The sequence below is a fragment of the Drosophila miranda genome, chromosome 4 (genome assembly GCF_003369915.1).
Source record: "Drosophila miranda strain MSH22 chromosome 4, D.miranda_PacBio2.1, whole genome shotgun sequence".
NCBI classification, from domain to species: Eukaryota; Metazoa; Arthropoda; class Insecta; order Diptera; family Drosophilidae; genus Drosophila; species Drosophila miranda.
This window is the reverse complement of record NC_046677.1, coordinates 29,632,590-29,648,095: the sequence shown is the minus strand read 5'-3', so window position 1 is coordinate 29,648,095 and position 15,506 is coordinate 29,632,590. Positions and strand designations below refer to the sequence as shown.

General features: G+C 45.7%; 2 protein-coding genes across 2 annotated transcripts; both read right to left on the bottom strand.

Moving 5' to 3' along the window:
* Positions 1–8,141: 8,141 nt before the first annotated feature.
* Positions 8,142–9,277, bottom strand: LOC108161461 (mitochondrial E3 ubiquitin protein ligase 1-like). The gene has a single exon (XM_017295724.2). It carries the CDS (start codon positions 9,229–9,231, stop codon positions 8,212–8,214), a length of 1,020 nt encoding a protein of 339 aa, XP_017151213.1. The 5' UTR covers positions 9,232–9,277; the 3' UTR covers positions 8,142–8,211.
* A 4,975-nt stretch (positions 9,278–14,252) lies between these two features.
* Positions 14,253–14,974, bottom strand: LOC108161590 (putative odorant-binding protein A5). Its single transcript, XM_017295878.2, has 2 exons — positions 14,816–14,974; positions 14,253–14,756 (listed from the first exon to the last, which is right to left on the bottom strand). The coding sequence occupies exons 1-2, from the start codon at positions 14,963–14,965 to the stop codon at positions 14,271–14,273; spliced, it is 636 nt and encodes a 211-aa protein (XP_017151367.1). The 5' UTR covers positions 14,966–14,974; the 3' UTR covers positions 14,253–14,270.
* Between the last annotated feature and the right edge of the window lie 532 nt (positions 14,975–15,506).

The window sequence follows — 15,506 nt, the reverse complement described above, 5'->3', positions numbered from 1 at the left end:
CACCAAGGCAGACCAACTCCGAGCTCCATGCATATGCAACTGGCAACCCAGTGAGCAAAAGCCAGTGGCACGAAGTGGCAGGAGAGTCCCTGATCCGCCGACTATTGTATGATATTTAGCTCCGAAATCCCTACGATGTATGAGAGCTTCTAAAGGTGTACGATAAGGTCTGATTTAAGAGCCATAGAACATCTGCAGAGGCTATCAAGGACCTTTGCACCTCTTACCTGCTAGAAAATTGTTCATTGGGTTGTGGCAGGTGGCTGCAACCGTTTGAAAATGAGCTTCTTGTTGGCAAATATCGCCCGCTGGGTACCTCAGTTGCTGCCCCTGACCCTGCCCCTGCCCCTCTGTTCTAGTTGGCAGATTCCTATAGCCTCGACAAGAACTAAGCTAGCCAGCCATATTAGCAAGGCATATGGGATGCTGGGTGGCCTGCTGCTGCCCTGGGGGTGGCCATGGCAGGTGCAATTTCTTGGAAACTCCCAAACACAGAGAGCCAGCCAGCCCCCTCATGATATATGAGAGCTGGGAAGCATCCATGACTTGCATTATAATTGTGCGTGTGTGTGTGTGTGTGTGTGTGTATCTGTGTGTGTGCTTGAATTTCTGCTCTCGACTCGTAAGCGTCAGCGAATATTTTTCAGTTATTTGCTTTTCATGGTTTTTCGGGAAGTACTCTCGGTTTTCTGCCAAAAATGTATGACACCGCATTTACGAGTATGCAGAAAAGAGAGAGAATAGTGGTGAAAGCACACACAGAGTGGGGAGTGGGGAGTGGGGAGTGGGGAGTGGCAGGGGGCAAAAGCCTGGGAACATTTTCCACATTTTGCATATTTGCATTGGGCAAATTAATTTCGCCTGTCATATTTACATTTCCCTCTCGCTCTGGGCTCCAACTCCTTTTCACAGCTGTCTCCCTCTCTCTCTCTCTCTCTCTCTCTCCCTCTGAAGCTGCAATGGCACGTTGCGTGTGTTGCCGATGCGATTTCAATGTCGGTAATAGACCGAAGGATTTAGAAGGATGAGCAGCACAGTATGGAGGCCCTAAACCAGTCGGTTTTTGGGCTTTTACACTGAAAAATATCGATGGAGGAGTATTGCAGGTAAAAAACTCATCGTTTAGCCTCCACCTTCTATACGTGTTTCCTCATGCAAGTGTAATTGTGTGCGTGCTTTACATACACAAACACATATTTGGTTAATTAAAAATAGCTGCAAATTATTTGACTTTTATGATATGGAATGCCTGTTGCTGCCACTGCCGCTGCTGCCGCTGCGGCGGGGACCCTATTGTGGCTCTAGTTTCATATTCGAGTTGATTAAATTACGCCGACATTTCTAAGCTCGGGAATAAATCATTTTGTGGCAATATTATATGGCTCTGTGTCATAATTCATTTAAAAGTTGTTTAAATTAAGGCTGTTTAGCTCTTACATATCAGACCGGGTTTATCTGGCATATCTGACGGATAATAGTACCGAAAACCAATCGAAAAAAACCCTGACTACATCCATAATGTTTGCTCTAAATTGACTAAAAAAAAGTTACCAACTTTCGCCTCCTACGAAGAGAATTTGTCCCCAAAAAAAATACAAATAGAGGCTAGAGGATGGAGGTTGCATTGTTTGCATGCCCTTTGCATATTTTTAGGCAAGAACAAACTACTTTTGCCACTTTACCATCGAGTGCATCGAGAGAGAGCGAAGGACCAGATGCTGCATGGGGAAAAACTTTCCCATTTGTCTTTGTCACTGCCGCAGCGATCAAAGTTTTCGGCTTAAATTTCTGCATGCACTTCAAACACGCAATTGGCATGTGACGACGAAACAACATACGAGTACGAATCGAATTTTCCCCCACCTATTCCGTCCCCCCCCCCGTGACACTCCTGTTGGATATTTCAATTTGAAAAGTTTGACTTAGTTTTTGTTGTCGGCGCTCTTTTCGATTAAAGTTTTGCATGCGGCAGATTAAAAACTTTCACATCCCAAAGTTACAGGCACTTTTTTTATATTTTTGTTGTTGTTGTGTACTTTCCATCCGACATTCTTGGCAACATTTGCAAGTCTTTGGTGGCATCCGCATTCAATTGCCAAGTGGCACAACAACAAGCCACATAAAGTAAATACGGAATTCAATGGGTTACTGGAGGAGAGGGAATTTGAACTGGAAGGGTGGGGGTGTCTTTAAAGCAATAAATATATTTATTTTATTTCCAATTAACGTTGGTGATTTATTCCATGCCTGCGCTTGGCTTTAATTCCAATTTTCGACTCACTCAACGCCACGAAAATACGAGCACAAGAGAGCAAAAGGGAATCGGAAGATCACGCCATGCGACGCGATGCGACGCGTCGCTCCGATCCGAAAGCAACAGCCGAGCGCATGTGTGTGTATGCGTGTGCTGCTGCGGTTTCTGGCTTTGCAGGCTAGGGCGTTACAGTTAGTTTTTTTGTGCTTCGGCAACAACAACACAATTACGAGCAAGAAAATAGTTGCTCAAGCATTGAAGCACAATAATGGACATAAGAATAGGGTCTTTAAAGCAATTCACGGCTGCGAATGAGTGGAAAAAGTTTAGAGAGAATACGAAAGAATGTGAAAGTAAGAAAAAAAGGAAAAAAAAACAAGAAGAATCGTCTGAAAAATAAATGAATCCTTCAGAAATATGTACCAAAAATAAAAATCAAAAAATAAATGTAATTTACCTTTTTTGCGCTGGTTTCCTCCATCAGAATAATCCTAAAAATAAATAAAATATTAACATTTCTGATCGCCCGATATTTTCATTTCTACGACTTTGACTACTTCCATGGCCGAAGCGGGATTCGAACCAGCAACACACATTGGATCGGTGTTTCAGATGGAGCAACATCCTACGCACCGATCCAAGCCTTTCGGAAAGCATCGGCTATCCAAACAAATGGATGAATGCGAATTCCAATATGAAAAATAAGTTTCTGAGGCGGTTCGAGTCCCCACTACCCTTTTGTAGGGCATATTTTGAAGCTCATTCTTTTTTGTACACTATTTATACCCTCCCTTCAATGGATACAGCCCCCCGCATTTGTTCACACCGACCCAAATGATTTATTTAAAGAAAAGCCACAAACACTCTGGGCTCACACACACACAAAAACGCACAACGATACCCACACAAAAGGACAGGGGGGGGGAAAAAAAAGAAAAAATAATTTTCCTCTTAATGTTATTTAGGACTTGCTGGCGTTTTCGCTTTTGATGGGTCTCGAAAAAATTTAAATTTTTAATGCCATTTCGGCGTAATTTGGCAGTTCGTTAGGCCTGTTAAGGAGGCAATCGCAGAGCCATGCACATCCACACCCACCCACCCACACTCACGTGGTAGTAGTAGACCCATAAATATGAATAACAACAAAAGCCTGGTCCTGGTCCTGGTCCTGGTCCTTCTCCTTCTCCTTCTCCTTCTCCCCTTCCCCGTGTGTGTGTCTCATATGACACATCGTTACGCTTTGTTAATGGACTCTGTGCCGCGCCTAAACAATGAGAAGGGGACTTAAGATCTAAGGACCTCCACAAGGTGAGGAGAAAGGAGAGCGGAGCGAACATCTCAGCTGGAAAAGCACATCAAATTACAATTAATTATTTAAATAATGTTAATTTGCATGCATTTCAAGGATGATGACAAAATTTACTCAATTACTCGAGCACTGAGACTGCGAGGCAATTTCGCAAAATTTCATTGTGAAATAATGTATTTTTAAACTGTATAAAATATATATAAAAATTAAATTTGTATTCAAAATTATTGTGTTTTTTTCAGACAGTTTTTTATTTAAGCATTTAAGCCCATATTTTTTGGGTTTATTTATCTTAAGGGTAATATGATATAATAATAATAATAATTACACTCTTTGGCGCTCACACATGAGCCGCTATTTGGGCGCTCTGGGCCTTTGTTCACAAATATTTGAATTCAATATTTATTTGTCATTTTTTAATAAAAATTTAAATATAATTATGATAAAAATACAAAAAAATTATTATATATCAATTTTTATATAACAATTTTGACATATCTTTTATTTTCAATTTATAAAAAAAAATTCAGAAAATACCTAATTCATATTTCTTTATTTTTCTTTTTAATTTATAGTTGTGACGGTCCCTGTTTTTTGCCCAATAATTATTTTCCCACTGAGTTGTCCACTGCTTAATTTTTTATTTGTTTAAACCCAAAGCTAAAGCTTGATTCTCGCTCTGTCTGTCTGTGGGGCAGCACAAACACACTCACCTGATCAAATACGCCAAACATTTGGGACTGTCTGCCCCACAGACCCTGCCACAGTGCTCCCCGCCTGCCCGCCCCTCATGATTGGTGGAATCTAAAATGTAACTTTAAACTGCCTGAAGCCTGAAGCCCGATAGAGGAATGGCAACAACATCAAACACTTGGCTCCCAGCGTCAGTTCGAAAACTGCATGACATGCGTGTGTTTGCTTTGCGTTAATGAAGTTGTCCGCTGGCTGAGGGGGGAGCAAGCGAGATAGCGAGATAGCGAGAGGGAGACACACTGAAATGGTGCTCCCCAAAAGCCAACAGGGCGTCTGGTGTGGGTGTCTACGCATGCAGACAGCTTAGCGCGTCATCAGAGTCCTGGCTGGGCGCGGGGTGCGGGGCGGGGCGGGGGGGCGGGTAGTCTGGTAAAGGTAAATGGTAACTGTAACGTTAATACCGTTGCACACGAAGCGCAAATGAAATGTAATGGGAGGCAGGCAGACAGAGAGACAGAGAGACCGAGATATCCATATAGCTTGGCACTCCCTCCATCTCTTACGGATTTCGTTTCTCTCTTCCCCCCTCCGCCCCCCTCTCAGGCATCAGCCATCAACGTCGGAGCGTGTGTCTTCAATGCAATTAGTGCTTTTGTTGATTATGTGGAAAATATGTGTATTACTGGGGATTTTCGCTCCAGAGTTTTTCAAGGCAAAAAAGTATCCACCCAACGAGGAGATACATCTGCATCTCTCCATTTACATTGGGGAAATCCGCCTCGAAAGACTGTATCCCAAAAATTTGGTATCTTCTAGTCGAAACATTTATTTTTGCTGATTTTTCTGGGTTTTTCGTTGTTAAGGCAAAAACTTTGGTCGTTAACATTGGGATTTTCGCTTAATTAAACAGAAATACAGAAAAGTACAGCTCAAAATGTTTAAATATTAATGCGGATGAAGCCAGAGATGAAAAGAGATACTTTGTGAGGGGAAGAGGTATCCGAGTATCGTTGGACAGATGCAGGAGAAAGAAATAATCTGAAATAATATTTCCCCTATGAAAATTTCAAAATATTCCACATATCCCCCCTCCCTTCTTTTTGCCTCAAATTCCGCACACTTCCCTCCAATTACCTTCCACTTATCATAGCCCAAGCAGTCGCATAAGAACCCTCATCAAAATGATCTATAAGGCCAATCATTCGCATGGCCAAAAACACAACAAATATTTTAGGAAATTGTTCAAAGAAAAAACATATTTAGAAATATTGAAAAAACACAAAGAAAAGCGGGAAAACACTGAAAATCGAAAAAAGAAAATGGGGTGGAGGGGAAAACCAGTTAAGGGCGCTGAAAAGAAAATGTAGTGTGGGGAGGGAAAACCAGTTAAGGGCGCAGAAAAAAATGGGAAAACATTAAACAGATTTAAGCAAATTTGTTTTGGTGCGTGTGCCATCAATAACATTGGCAGCATATTTGACTTTCCACCGCTTCCGGGCCCCAAACCCAACCCCAACCCCCACCCCTCCACTCTTTAGAGGGTGGCTTCCCAAAAGGGTTGGCAGGGAGAGACACAAGAAAAAAAACATACGAAATCTGCCAGCCCGGCAGCCCCCGGCCCCGACCGAAACCTCACTTTCGCTGGCTATCTGACTTTGGCTAATGTTTGCCGTTCTCCGACTTCAGTTTCATGCAAATGTGCTCCATTTTCCAGTGTACGCCGCTCTCCCCCGCACCGCGGTGCCCTGTCAGAGGCGAGGCTCTCAAATTGCCCGAAAAAGTATGCAACACTTGACAGTCTCTGGCAGGGACGTGGCCTGGGCTAATTTTCTGTTTCCTTTGGCCTCAACTTGGGTTGCATGTAATTTGCAGATCGATAAGCAACGGAATACCCTGCCAGAGGGCATGCAACACTGGGGCAATCACTTGGGACTACTTTCTATGGAGCCCTTCGACCATTTCATCCCACTTAATCACACATTCTACACCTTCTAAAGCTGCCATTGCCCTCAAAAGAGTATCCTGCGTCTTCGACTCCTTAGCTGGGGCCTTTCTTTGCCTTCTTTGAGCTTTGTTTTTGCCACATTTTTGCATGAAAATCACGAAGTTGATGTCAAAAAAACATTTTCATACTTTATCGAATTTCTCTTTCGGCCCGAACCACTCAAAAGTATTACCACAATGGGCGGGGGCGTGGGTGTGGGTGTGGGCGTGGTGCCAGGTTGCGGTGCAAACAATTTTCAAAGTTGTCAATAAAGAAAAAAGACGGATTCCAGGCAAAGGCAGAAAACATTCTGCGGCTCACGCAAATGTCACATGCAGGGCCATTGGAGCGGCAGAGCGGCAGAAACGACAAAGGATTGACATACGAAAGGTATTCCCGAACTCAATTTCTGCGGGCAAATCAATCCAAAGGCTGCTTCAGAGAAGGAAAAGCTACCAATTTAATATTAAATATGAAAGAAAACCCCCTCGAAAGTGGCCTCCGCTTCATAATTCATTGGCTGGTAAATAAATGAGCCTTGGAGCCTTGCAGCCCTGGAGCTTTGTTGCATTTTAAGTAGATTTGTTTTTAAGTCGGTGGCAATTTAAAATGTAAATAGCCGGCAATTAGCTGCAAAAAATGGCCGGGCATATGCACACAAGTACATAAATATATACGCACACAGACCACACCCACAGGCCACCCACTCGCCCGGCAGTGCAGTTAGTTTTTACCTTCTGTCACCTGGCATCAATGCCCCAGATGCCCCAGGCTGTGGCGCCACCCCGCCACACCGGCCCTGCCCAACAATGCAGGCAGCCAAGTGGGAGAGCTCAACAATCGTTGTGGGGGGCCCACTGCCAGTCCCATTGTGCCTTTGGCCAGGACCTCCCATTGTTGGCCACTTTTTTTTCGCTCTCACTGTGCTCTGCGGATGAGTGGTGTGTGTGCAGAGGCCCGATGCATGTGCCATTGTTGAAAGTGATGCCTGCGCCACGGACCGACTCCGACTTGTTGCCACATCATCATCATCGCCATCGTCATCGTCACCATCATCCTTATCCGCATCATCCTCGCCTGCCTCGTCCAGCACTTGCCTTGTAATGAGTTTGCCATTTTATTTTATTTATTTGTCCGCGCTTTGTTTCCGCGAGCAGGCAGAGAATTCTTGACTGCATTTTAAATTCAAATTAAATAATGATTTAAGTGCCCCAAGCGGCTCCAGGGGCAGGTGCCGCTTTGTCGAGGCTTTAAGCAGAGCACCGTGGTAGGTACTGGCTCTGAAGGGGTCTATGGGAGGGAAATCAGCACATAAAATAGTTAAAATAAAATAAAATACAAAGCCCCAGACCATGTAGGCGATACCAATGGTATTTATCGGTTAAGAAACATCGCTAAGGCCGAGGAGACAGTGCCGATTGGTTGGGAATCACTTCTCGAAGAGAGCTTCGAGGCAAGGAGTAATTTATACAAGTAGAGAGGCGAACTCTCACTCGTCTATTGGAATATTCTGTGCTCCAGGAGGATTTGCGGAGGGTCCAGACGCTTGCACTGTGCCTCAGGTTCCTCTTTGTCGGCGGGAGGCATTGGCGAGGCTTTAAGCATAGTATTCTAGTCAATATTCAATACTCTCTTTCAGTAGGGAAGGCTTCATCGAAAACCCATACCAGGCACAAGCGGGCACCCTTCCAAAGGCTTCAAAGGTTCTGTGGCGGTCTGGCCAAGAATCCGCTGTACAGGGAATGATTTTGGTGGGAGCTGCAGCCGCCGGCCACTGCCCTGTCCCCTACAGGTTCTCCATTTCAGGAGAAAGCCTCGAAAGCCATGGGTGGCACTGGCCTAATCGCCAGACTTTGGCGTTTCCTCGACTGCTGGAGCATTCTGAACGAAGAGGATCCTTGAAACTAGTCAACACTATAATAATTTATAATATAAGGGCTTTACATTGCATAGACACACGAGATTTCCGATTCAAGCGATGAAAGCAGCCGCTTTGGACACGATTTTGCCCCGACACACGGGGCATTGGGTGGCAATGTGGGGCGAGCAGTCCTCGCAGAGACACACATGGCCGCAGGGCAGTAGAATGATCTCCTTGGGATTTGTGGCGCAGACAACGCACAGCTCATCATCGGACAGTGCGGGGGGACGACCGCGGGCACGGCGTTCGCGACGCTCTCTCTCCAGGCGGCTGTGTATTCCCGCCTCCTCCTTCTGCTGCCTCTTCTTGCGATACAACTTCTTGGCCATGAGGCCGATCAGGAGGGCTGAGACGGCGCCGCAAAGAGCAATCTTCAGGATCATGGTCCACTTGGCAGCCTCGAACCGCTTGATGAGGCCGGATTTTGTGGCGGTGGTCAGAAAGAGGCCCGCCTCCGGCGACGGCTGCATGCGCAACGAGTCTCCAATCAGCTCCAGCCTTCCGATGGCCGTCAGGGAGCTGCCCTCGCGCAGGACCTCCTCCGTGGTCTGGAGACCCTTTTGTCGTATGCCACTGAAGAGTCCGAGGATCTGGGCAGGGACGGAGAGTTTAGAGAGCTTGTAGTGGTCGTAGACAACGTCCACGTCGAGCACAGCTGCGCCCAGGGCGTCCACAATCTCCACGCCGTGCTGTTGGCTGCGCAGCTCGAAGGGCATCTCGTTGGCGGATCTGTACAGGAGCCTGCGATGCTCCATCCAGAAGCCGGCAAAGCCCCGGGCCTCCCGGTGCTCCTGGAGCTTCAAAATCTGCAGCACACCGCTGACACCCGGAACCAAAGCGCTGCGCAGGGGCACGCCCCTGGGCGTGACAGTGCCCCGGATCTCCGCATAGACCGGCAGACCCTCGGCCTGTTGGCGTTCCACAATGGCTTTGAGATCTCCATCGATGCTGTAGTGCGGCGCAGTCTTCAAGAGTCCTGCCACCCTCCGGTTGTACATATATTCGCGTACGCAGAGGCCCAAAATTATTAAATCCACGCCGAGGGCCACAGATTCGTTTATAATATCCATTTTGAGTTATAATTTTTACTCAATTTCGATTTAATACTACTGGCTTGCTGCGATCTAGCTTTCTCAGCATTGAACGAACAGATAGACATTATTTTGGAGGGTAAATGAATCAATTTTTGACGGGATTGCCTTTTTCTTTATTGGAATATTTATTAAAAACGGTTTAAGCAAGAAGATATGATGGTAAAGATATTCTTAAAACTATCGGGCACTACCGGTGTTTAACAAATGTCCTACTCGCACCTCCTCGCACTTTCTCGCACCTCCTGGAACCTCCTCGCAGCCCAAAACTCATCCAAAACCCTTTATTTCGTCGGTCTACATTAATTGTGTATTTTATTTGCCAATATATTGAAACACCATGGCCTTAGCTCTCATTCTATTAAAACTAGTCTCTCCCTTATGATTCCCAAGTGCCATTTCCACAGGCACAGAGACTGGCACTCCTTATTCCTAAAATTCCCAAGCAGTGTTTCCCTCTGAACAGACGTCTTTCTTCCCATTCAAATCCAAGTTTAGAACCAATAAAAATTCTCATAGGAGTTCCCAATTGGAGTATCACGTTTCAGTGTTAACTTTTTACGAAATTGCAACTATGTACAGTCTACGACTGGAGTCTTCGAAACAACACGTTTTATTATTTTAGCACTAGCTTAAAGGACAGTCTTAGACTTTTAAATCGAGTTTTAGTCGTGTATTTTAGATGCAGCTCGCAGAACAGATCGCATAGCGGTCTCGAAAGTAGCAATTTTGATTCTGTTTTTTATGAACCCGTTCTTTATGAAATCACTCGGAACACACCTAGTTTTACCAATTTTCTCACTTATTTTCATTATTGATGGACCTACTTTCTTCGATTTTTCGACCTTTGAAAAGGACTTACCATAACCCAAATTTCTTTCTAAGAATAAAGACACTCGAAATGATTTTTGAGAATTTTTTCAATGTCCAGAAAAAACAAATTCCAAAAAAAAAAAAAATTTTATGTGATTTTAATTTTTTTTAGAACGGAAATTTGAGTTATTTTAATTAAATTTGTTTCCTTAATTTCCTTTAATAAATATGGCTGATATTTCTTTAAATTTATTTATTTATTTATTTTTTTCTTTGGCTTGTGCCGAAAATATTAGTGTCTTAATTCGGGGACTATATTCTTCCTAATATTTCCCCCCAATCAAATCCAGCACCTTCACGGCCTTCCAATACATTCCATTTGGTAAACCCTCCTTTATTTCCGGTTGGGAGCAACCCACAATGACCCAATTTGGGTCTGTAAGCCGTAAATGCGTTTATTCATTCGCAATCTACGCAATTGTTGTGGAGCTCGGGGGCAAGAACCTTGCTGGCATGCAGCCCAAAGGCGATAGAAATGCGAGTACTCCACGGCCTGGGGGGAGACAGGGGCAGGGGAGACGATAGAGCGAGAGAGAGAGACAGTTGGGATGGAAAGTTGGTGGCAAAAGGCAGAAATCAAATTACAATTTCAATATGCGATGCGTACTAAATGTCTGCTGGTGTCAGTTTTGGCTTTCAATGTGCAACTGCCACTGCCACAGCAACAGCCACTGCCACATGCAACTTTCAGCTTGATGTTTACAGTTTATAGATGTGTGTTTCCCTCTGCGACTGTCCGTCCGGCCGGCCGTCTGTCTTTACGAGTATATCGAGTTGGCGGAGTCCATGGATAGTGCGCTGGAGAGTGTTCGTCTGTTTCTGGCTGCTACATTTTGATTTGGTGCCACACAAAATGGATTTCTTGCCTGTCCATTCAAAACATTTCTATGCGGAGCCACAGTTATCCAGAGATGGAAGCGTGAGGCACGCTAGGCACGACAACAGGGGGACTTCTAAGAGATATGGGGGGTCTCTCCACAGGTCTCTAAAGGCCTGGAAAGTGGTCACATTTCCAGAGTCCAAGGAATCCCACGTAACAGGGGGAAACGGGTCTCTAAAGGCCTGGAAATTGGGGACATTTTCACTATCCAAGGAACCCCAGGTGTCCTAGGGTTGTATCTCAACACTCTCTATAAGAATCAGCTAACATTTAGGTCTCAATGAAGCTCCTATTCCCTAAACCCATCCCCCAAGCCAGCAATACTCGATCCAACTCTCAATTTTAGTTCCTAAATGCCTCTCCCAATCCACATACCATCTCTATCCTGCTCTACGTAACCCTTTAAACTCTATCCCCTCCAAAATCTCATTCACCTATCGCCTATCGTGTATCTATCGCCATCCCACTACCATCCCTAATCTCCAATACAGTTTACGTTTGCATTTTGTGTGTCAGAGAGTGCTCGTCCCTCTCGCTCTCTCTGTCACGTAATAGAATTTATCACATTTTAACTGTGTGACAGGAGCCACAGTCCGGCAGCTCCTGCCACAGCCCCTGCTCCTACTCCTGCTCCTGCTCCACTGGGAGCTGCCACTGCGTGTGGCAGTCGTAGTCATGCATCGCAAATGCCATTCAATTCGGTATGATGCAAGGCAAAGTGTCACAGATATTGATTTGCCGCATAAATAATGCAGGGCCAACAAGTGTGCGGGCTTGTTTATTCATTACATGATTTATTCAGGCATCCGATGCTCCAATTAAAAGCATTTTTACATACTCCCCCCCCGCCGGGTCCCCTTCACCGCCCCTCCTCAGCGATTAAGGATAAGCCAGAAAACTTTGCCACCACTAAACGACTCCAGACGCCGATTATTAAATTAAAACGTGCGCGAAAAACTTGTAAAACCCCGCAAAAGATGACAAAACTTTTCCTCTGAGGTTATACTCTTTCGAAGAGCAGACATTAAGGCAAAGGTGGCCCCAAAAGATCGACCTACATGGACCCCAAGCCCTAGACCTCTCAGGGTATCCCAAGCTTCGTTTTCTTCTCGTTTTCTTTTAATTTAATTCCCTTTTTTTTCGCCCCAAACTGCAACACATAATTTATTATCTGCTGCACCAAAATTTGTCACATGGGATAAATAATAAGAGCAAAAGTTTGTCCGCGCAGAAAAAACGCTGAACAGCGGATGGCAGCCATGGGATTTGTGGCATTGCTGGGGCAGATTACTCATACGCTGGTTGGCAGCTGAAATGGCTCAAAAAAGCATACCAAAAAGACGCACAGTTTCTTATAAAAGAGCGACCAGACGAGCGTGAAATTAGAGCCTGGCTCTGGATCTGGATCTGGCTGATGAGGCGTGGGAGGGGGCGAGGCAATGAGGGGTATAATGATTTTGGGACTAAAGGAAGGGCTTTTGTAAAGCGATATGTAGAATTCTTTTTCCTTTGTCTTCTATGGGGGTTTATGGGCATTCGCTGGTAGAAAAGAGCCCAACTTTTTGTAATACTTTGACAAAAGGGCAACAAAAAAGGTATGTCCCTCTCATTGGAAACTTGGAAACTGCTAGGATCAGTCGAAAATCACTAGGGCTTCCCCTAGGGCTAAATCGTACTCGTTGCTAGGGTTCGCGTCCTCGCTATGGTTCAAAGCACTCGCTATTTCTCAAGCGAGTGCAAAAATTTGAAGAATGCTGTTCGAGGGCCTTGAAAAAAGCTTTTTTTTTCCAAGAAGATCTATAAATCTATCCGTCTTTCTACCAAAAATAGCGAGTAAACGCAGTTACATTCCCACAGAACTGAATGGAAGCTAGGAGCTTTGTTTAGAGGGTCATTAGGAGGTCCGTTGCTCAGCTATCGATCTAGAAACCTATTGGCCCTGTCCTGCAAGGCTTTCTCCGCTTTTTGGTGGCCTCCAAGAAGTTCTGGGGCTAATCTTAGGGGCATTGCCTCTCCTCAATACTCGTTTTGGGCCCTCATTAAACATTTCCTGAATACCAAGTACTGGCGGGCCAAGTTAATGCGATTTTCTTTCCCCCCCCACCCCCCACCACAACTTTTAACCTTCCTTCTCTCCCTTGGGTGGTTCGCCTCTTTCTGTCATTGAATCGATGCCGATGCCAACTCAATCCGATATACCTTATCGAGCATCGATACCCCCCCTCGGACTGATTGCTGAACTGTTCTTCCAATGCAATGCCCCGCCCTCCCCCACCACACGCTTTGATTGACTTGCAACATTTTCCAAATCCCCCAAGAGCCCCCCACGACAACAACAACAACAACAACAACAACGAGAAGTGGAGTACCTCAAGCAGCTTTGCACTTGGCACAAAACTCACTTAAACTTTGCAATCATGATAGGACGTAATGTTAGATTTCCATTTATATAGAGAGCCCGCCCCGCCACCCCCCGCCACAGTCCCCAAAACAAGTGTGAAAGGTGCAACTTTCACGGGTGCCTGGCGGGGTGTTGCCATGGGGCTGCCATGGGGCTCCGATTCCACTCAAATAGTAACTAAACGCAGTCGAGCACAAAGCGCTGTTTGCGGGCAATGGCAAATAACCTTAAGGTTAAGATTACAAGGTAATTTGATTCAATTCCAGCGATAGGCGTGCCAAGGCAGCGGCCCGAGATGCCAGCGGAGATGAAGATTGGAAATGGGAGTGCCAGTGGGAGGGGGAGTGGCAGTGGCTGTGGGGTTTCCCGGTGCCGGTGTCGGGCCAATTTCCCCCCCCCCCCACACTTTGAGGCGAATAGATGACAGTGTCAAGATAAGGACTGTTGCAGCTCTGCCTTGGGGCCAGGACTTTTCCCATCTCAAAGCAGGAGGAAAATGTCTCCTTTTTTTTGGGTTTTCTTGGCTGTTGTTTTGTTTATCAGTTTGTGTATAAATTTGCCTTTACTTTGACATATTTAGTGGCCTCTGAGAGACCTGCAGGATCTCGGGCCCGCTTGATTTTGTACTCCATTAAAAGGCCGAAATCAAGGGATTAAGATGCCTAGAGGATTGCGGGGGGAAGTGGCCTATAAGCACAAATAAAATAGCGATTAAAGAGGCAGATACTTAGGGATTACAGCCTTCCTATAGAGGAAGTCTTTCCCACTAAAGAAAGAACCAACCCCACGTTTTGGAATGCTCTCAAAATACTTTTATGAAACAATTAAACATTGCAGGAACATCTCTCCCATCTCCCCCTCCCCTCAATCCCCCACCCCATACAACATCTTCATCAATTCCGGGACATATTCGTCCCACTTCGACTGGAGGATATTCCCGGCCACTGGGGAGCCCATCTCGTATTTCTGCGTGAACTTTGACACATCGAAATTGCTGTGCCCCTCGGCGTTGCCCAGCTCCAGGGGCTTCTCGTCAAAGTCCAGTCGGTCCGACTGCTGGTAGACGAGGATCAGGTACCGCTGCAGACCGCTGTCCCGGGGCGGCAGGGGCCCAAAGTAGTCGGCTATGGGCTGGCCCTTCGTCACGTCCAGGCCGGGCACATTCACCACCAGCCAATGGAGCCACGAGCGGTACATGGGGTTCTCGCGGTTGGGGGCATCGGGGCAGATCATCATGACCGTGTAGAAGTCCTCGGGATCCGCATTCCAGTCGAGTTTCGGCTGGAACTTCAGCTCTTTGGGCGTATACGTCTTGCCCTCCTCAATGTCGATGGTGTTGTCGTATTTCACCTGCAATTTTCGAGAGCCCATCAAGGCACTCCCCAGGACAATCTGTGGCTTGGACTCACCCTCAGCAGATCCTTGGGTGCCTCGTCCAGGATCTCCGGTATCACCTCCATCTCCCGCATGATCCGCCGCACATTCAGCTCATTCTCCTCCTGGCTCTGACTGCGGCACCACAGAGCCACGAACAACAGACCCCAGCAAAGCAATTTCATGGCTCGAAACTCCACAACCCACTCGGGCCTCCCTTTCTTTATATAGCCGATTCGGCAGCAGATCAAATATAATTATGGAAATTGCCTCAATTTTCTATAATTCATTGGAGGGCAAATATTTACTGAATAGACGAGGGTCTGCTCTTACCTCTAATTGGACCGAAGTGCAATTGATATTCATTCGTTTTGATAAATAGCGGGGCGAAATTATAAATAAATACTCGGACAGAGTCACGCAGTGACGGGAGATACATTTTAAAGCCCATTTGAGGAGGGAGCTGGCAAAAAGTGGGTTGCTTTTTTTTTTTAGGGATTTATCAAGCAAAGGTCTCGAGTGCCGGTCGTAATGTTTTAAGAGCCTTTCCAGTGCGGTTTTTAAAAGAGAAATTATTTTGTGGGATATATTAATCCTTTTTCTTGAAGTTTGGCTCATTTTTTGAAGCGTGACTTCATTGCTTTATTTTTTACAATTTTGTTAACGTAAAAAGGCCTAAAACTTGGCACACCTCATAAAAACTATTGAAACTTGTTCTCAGTGATC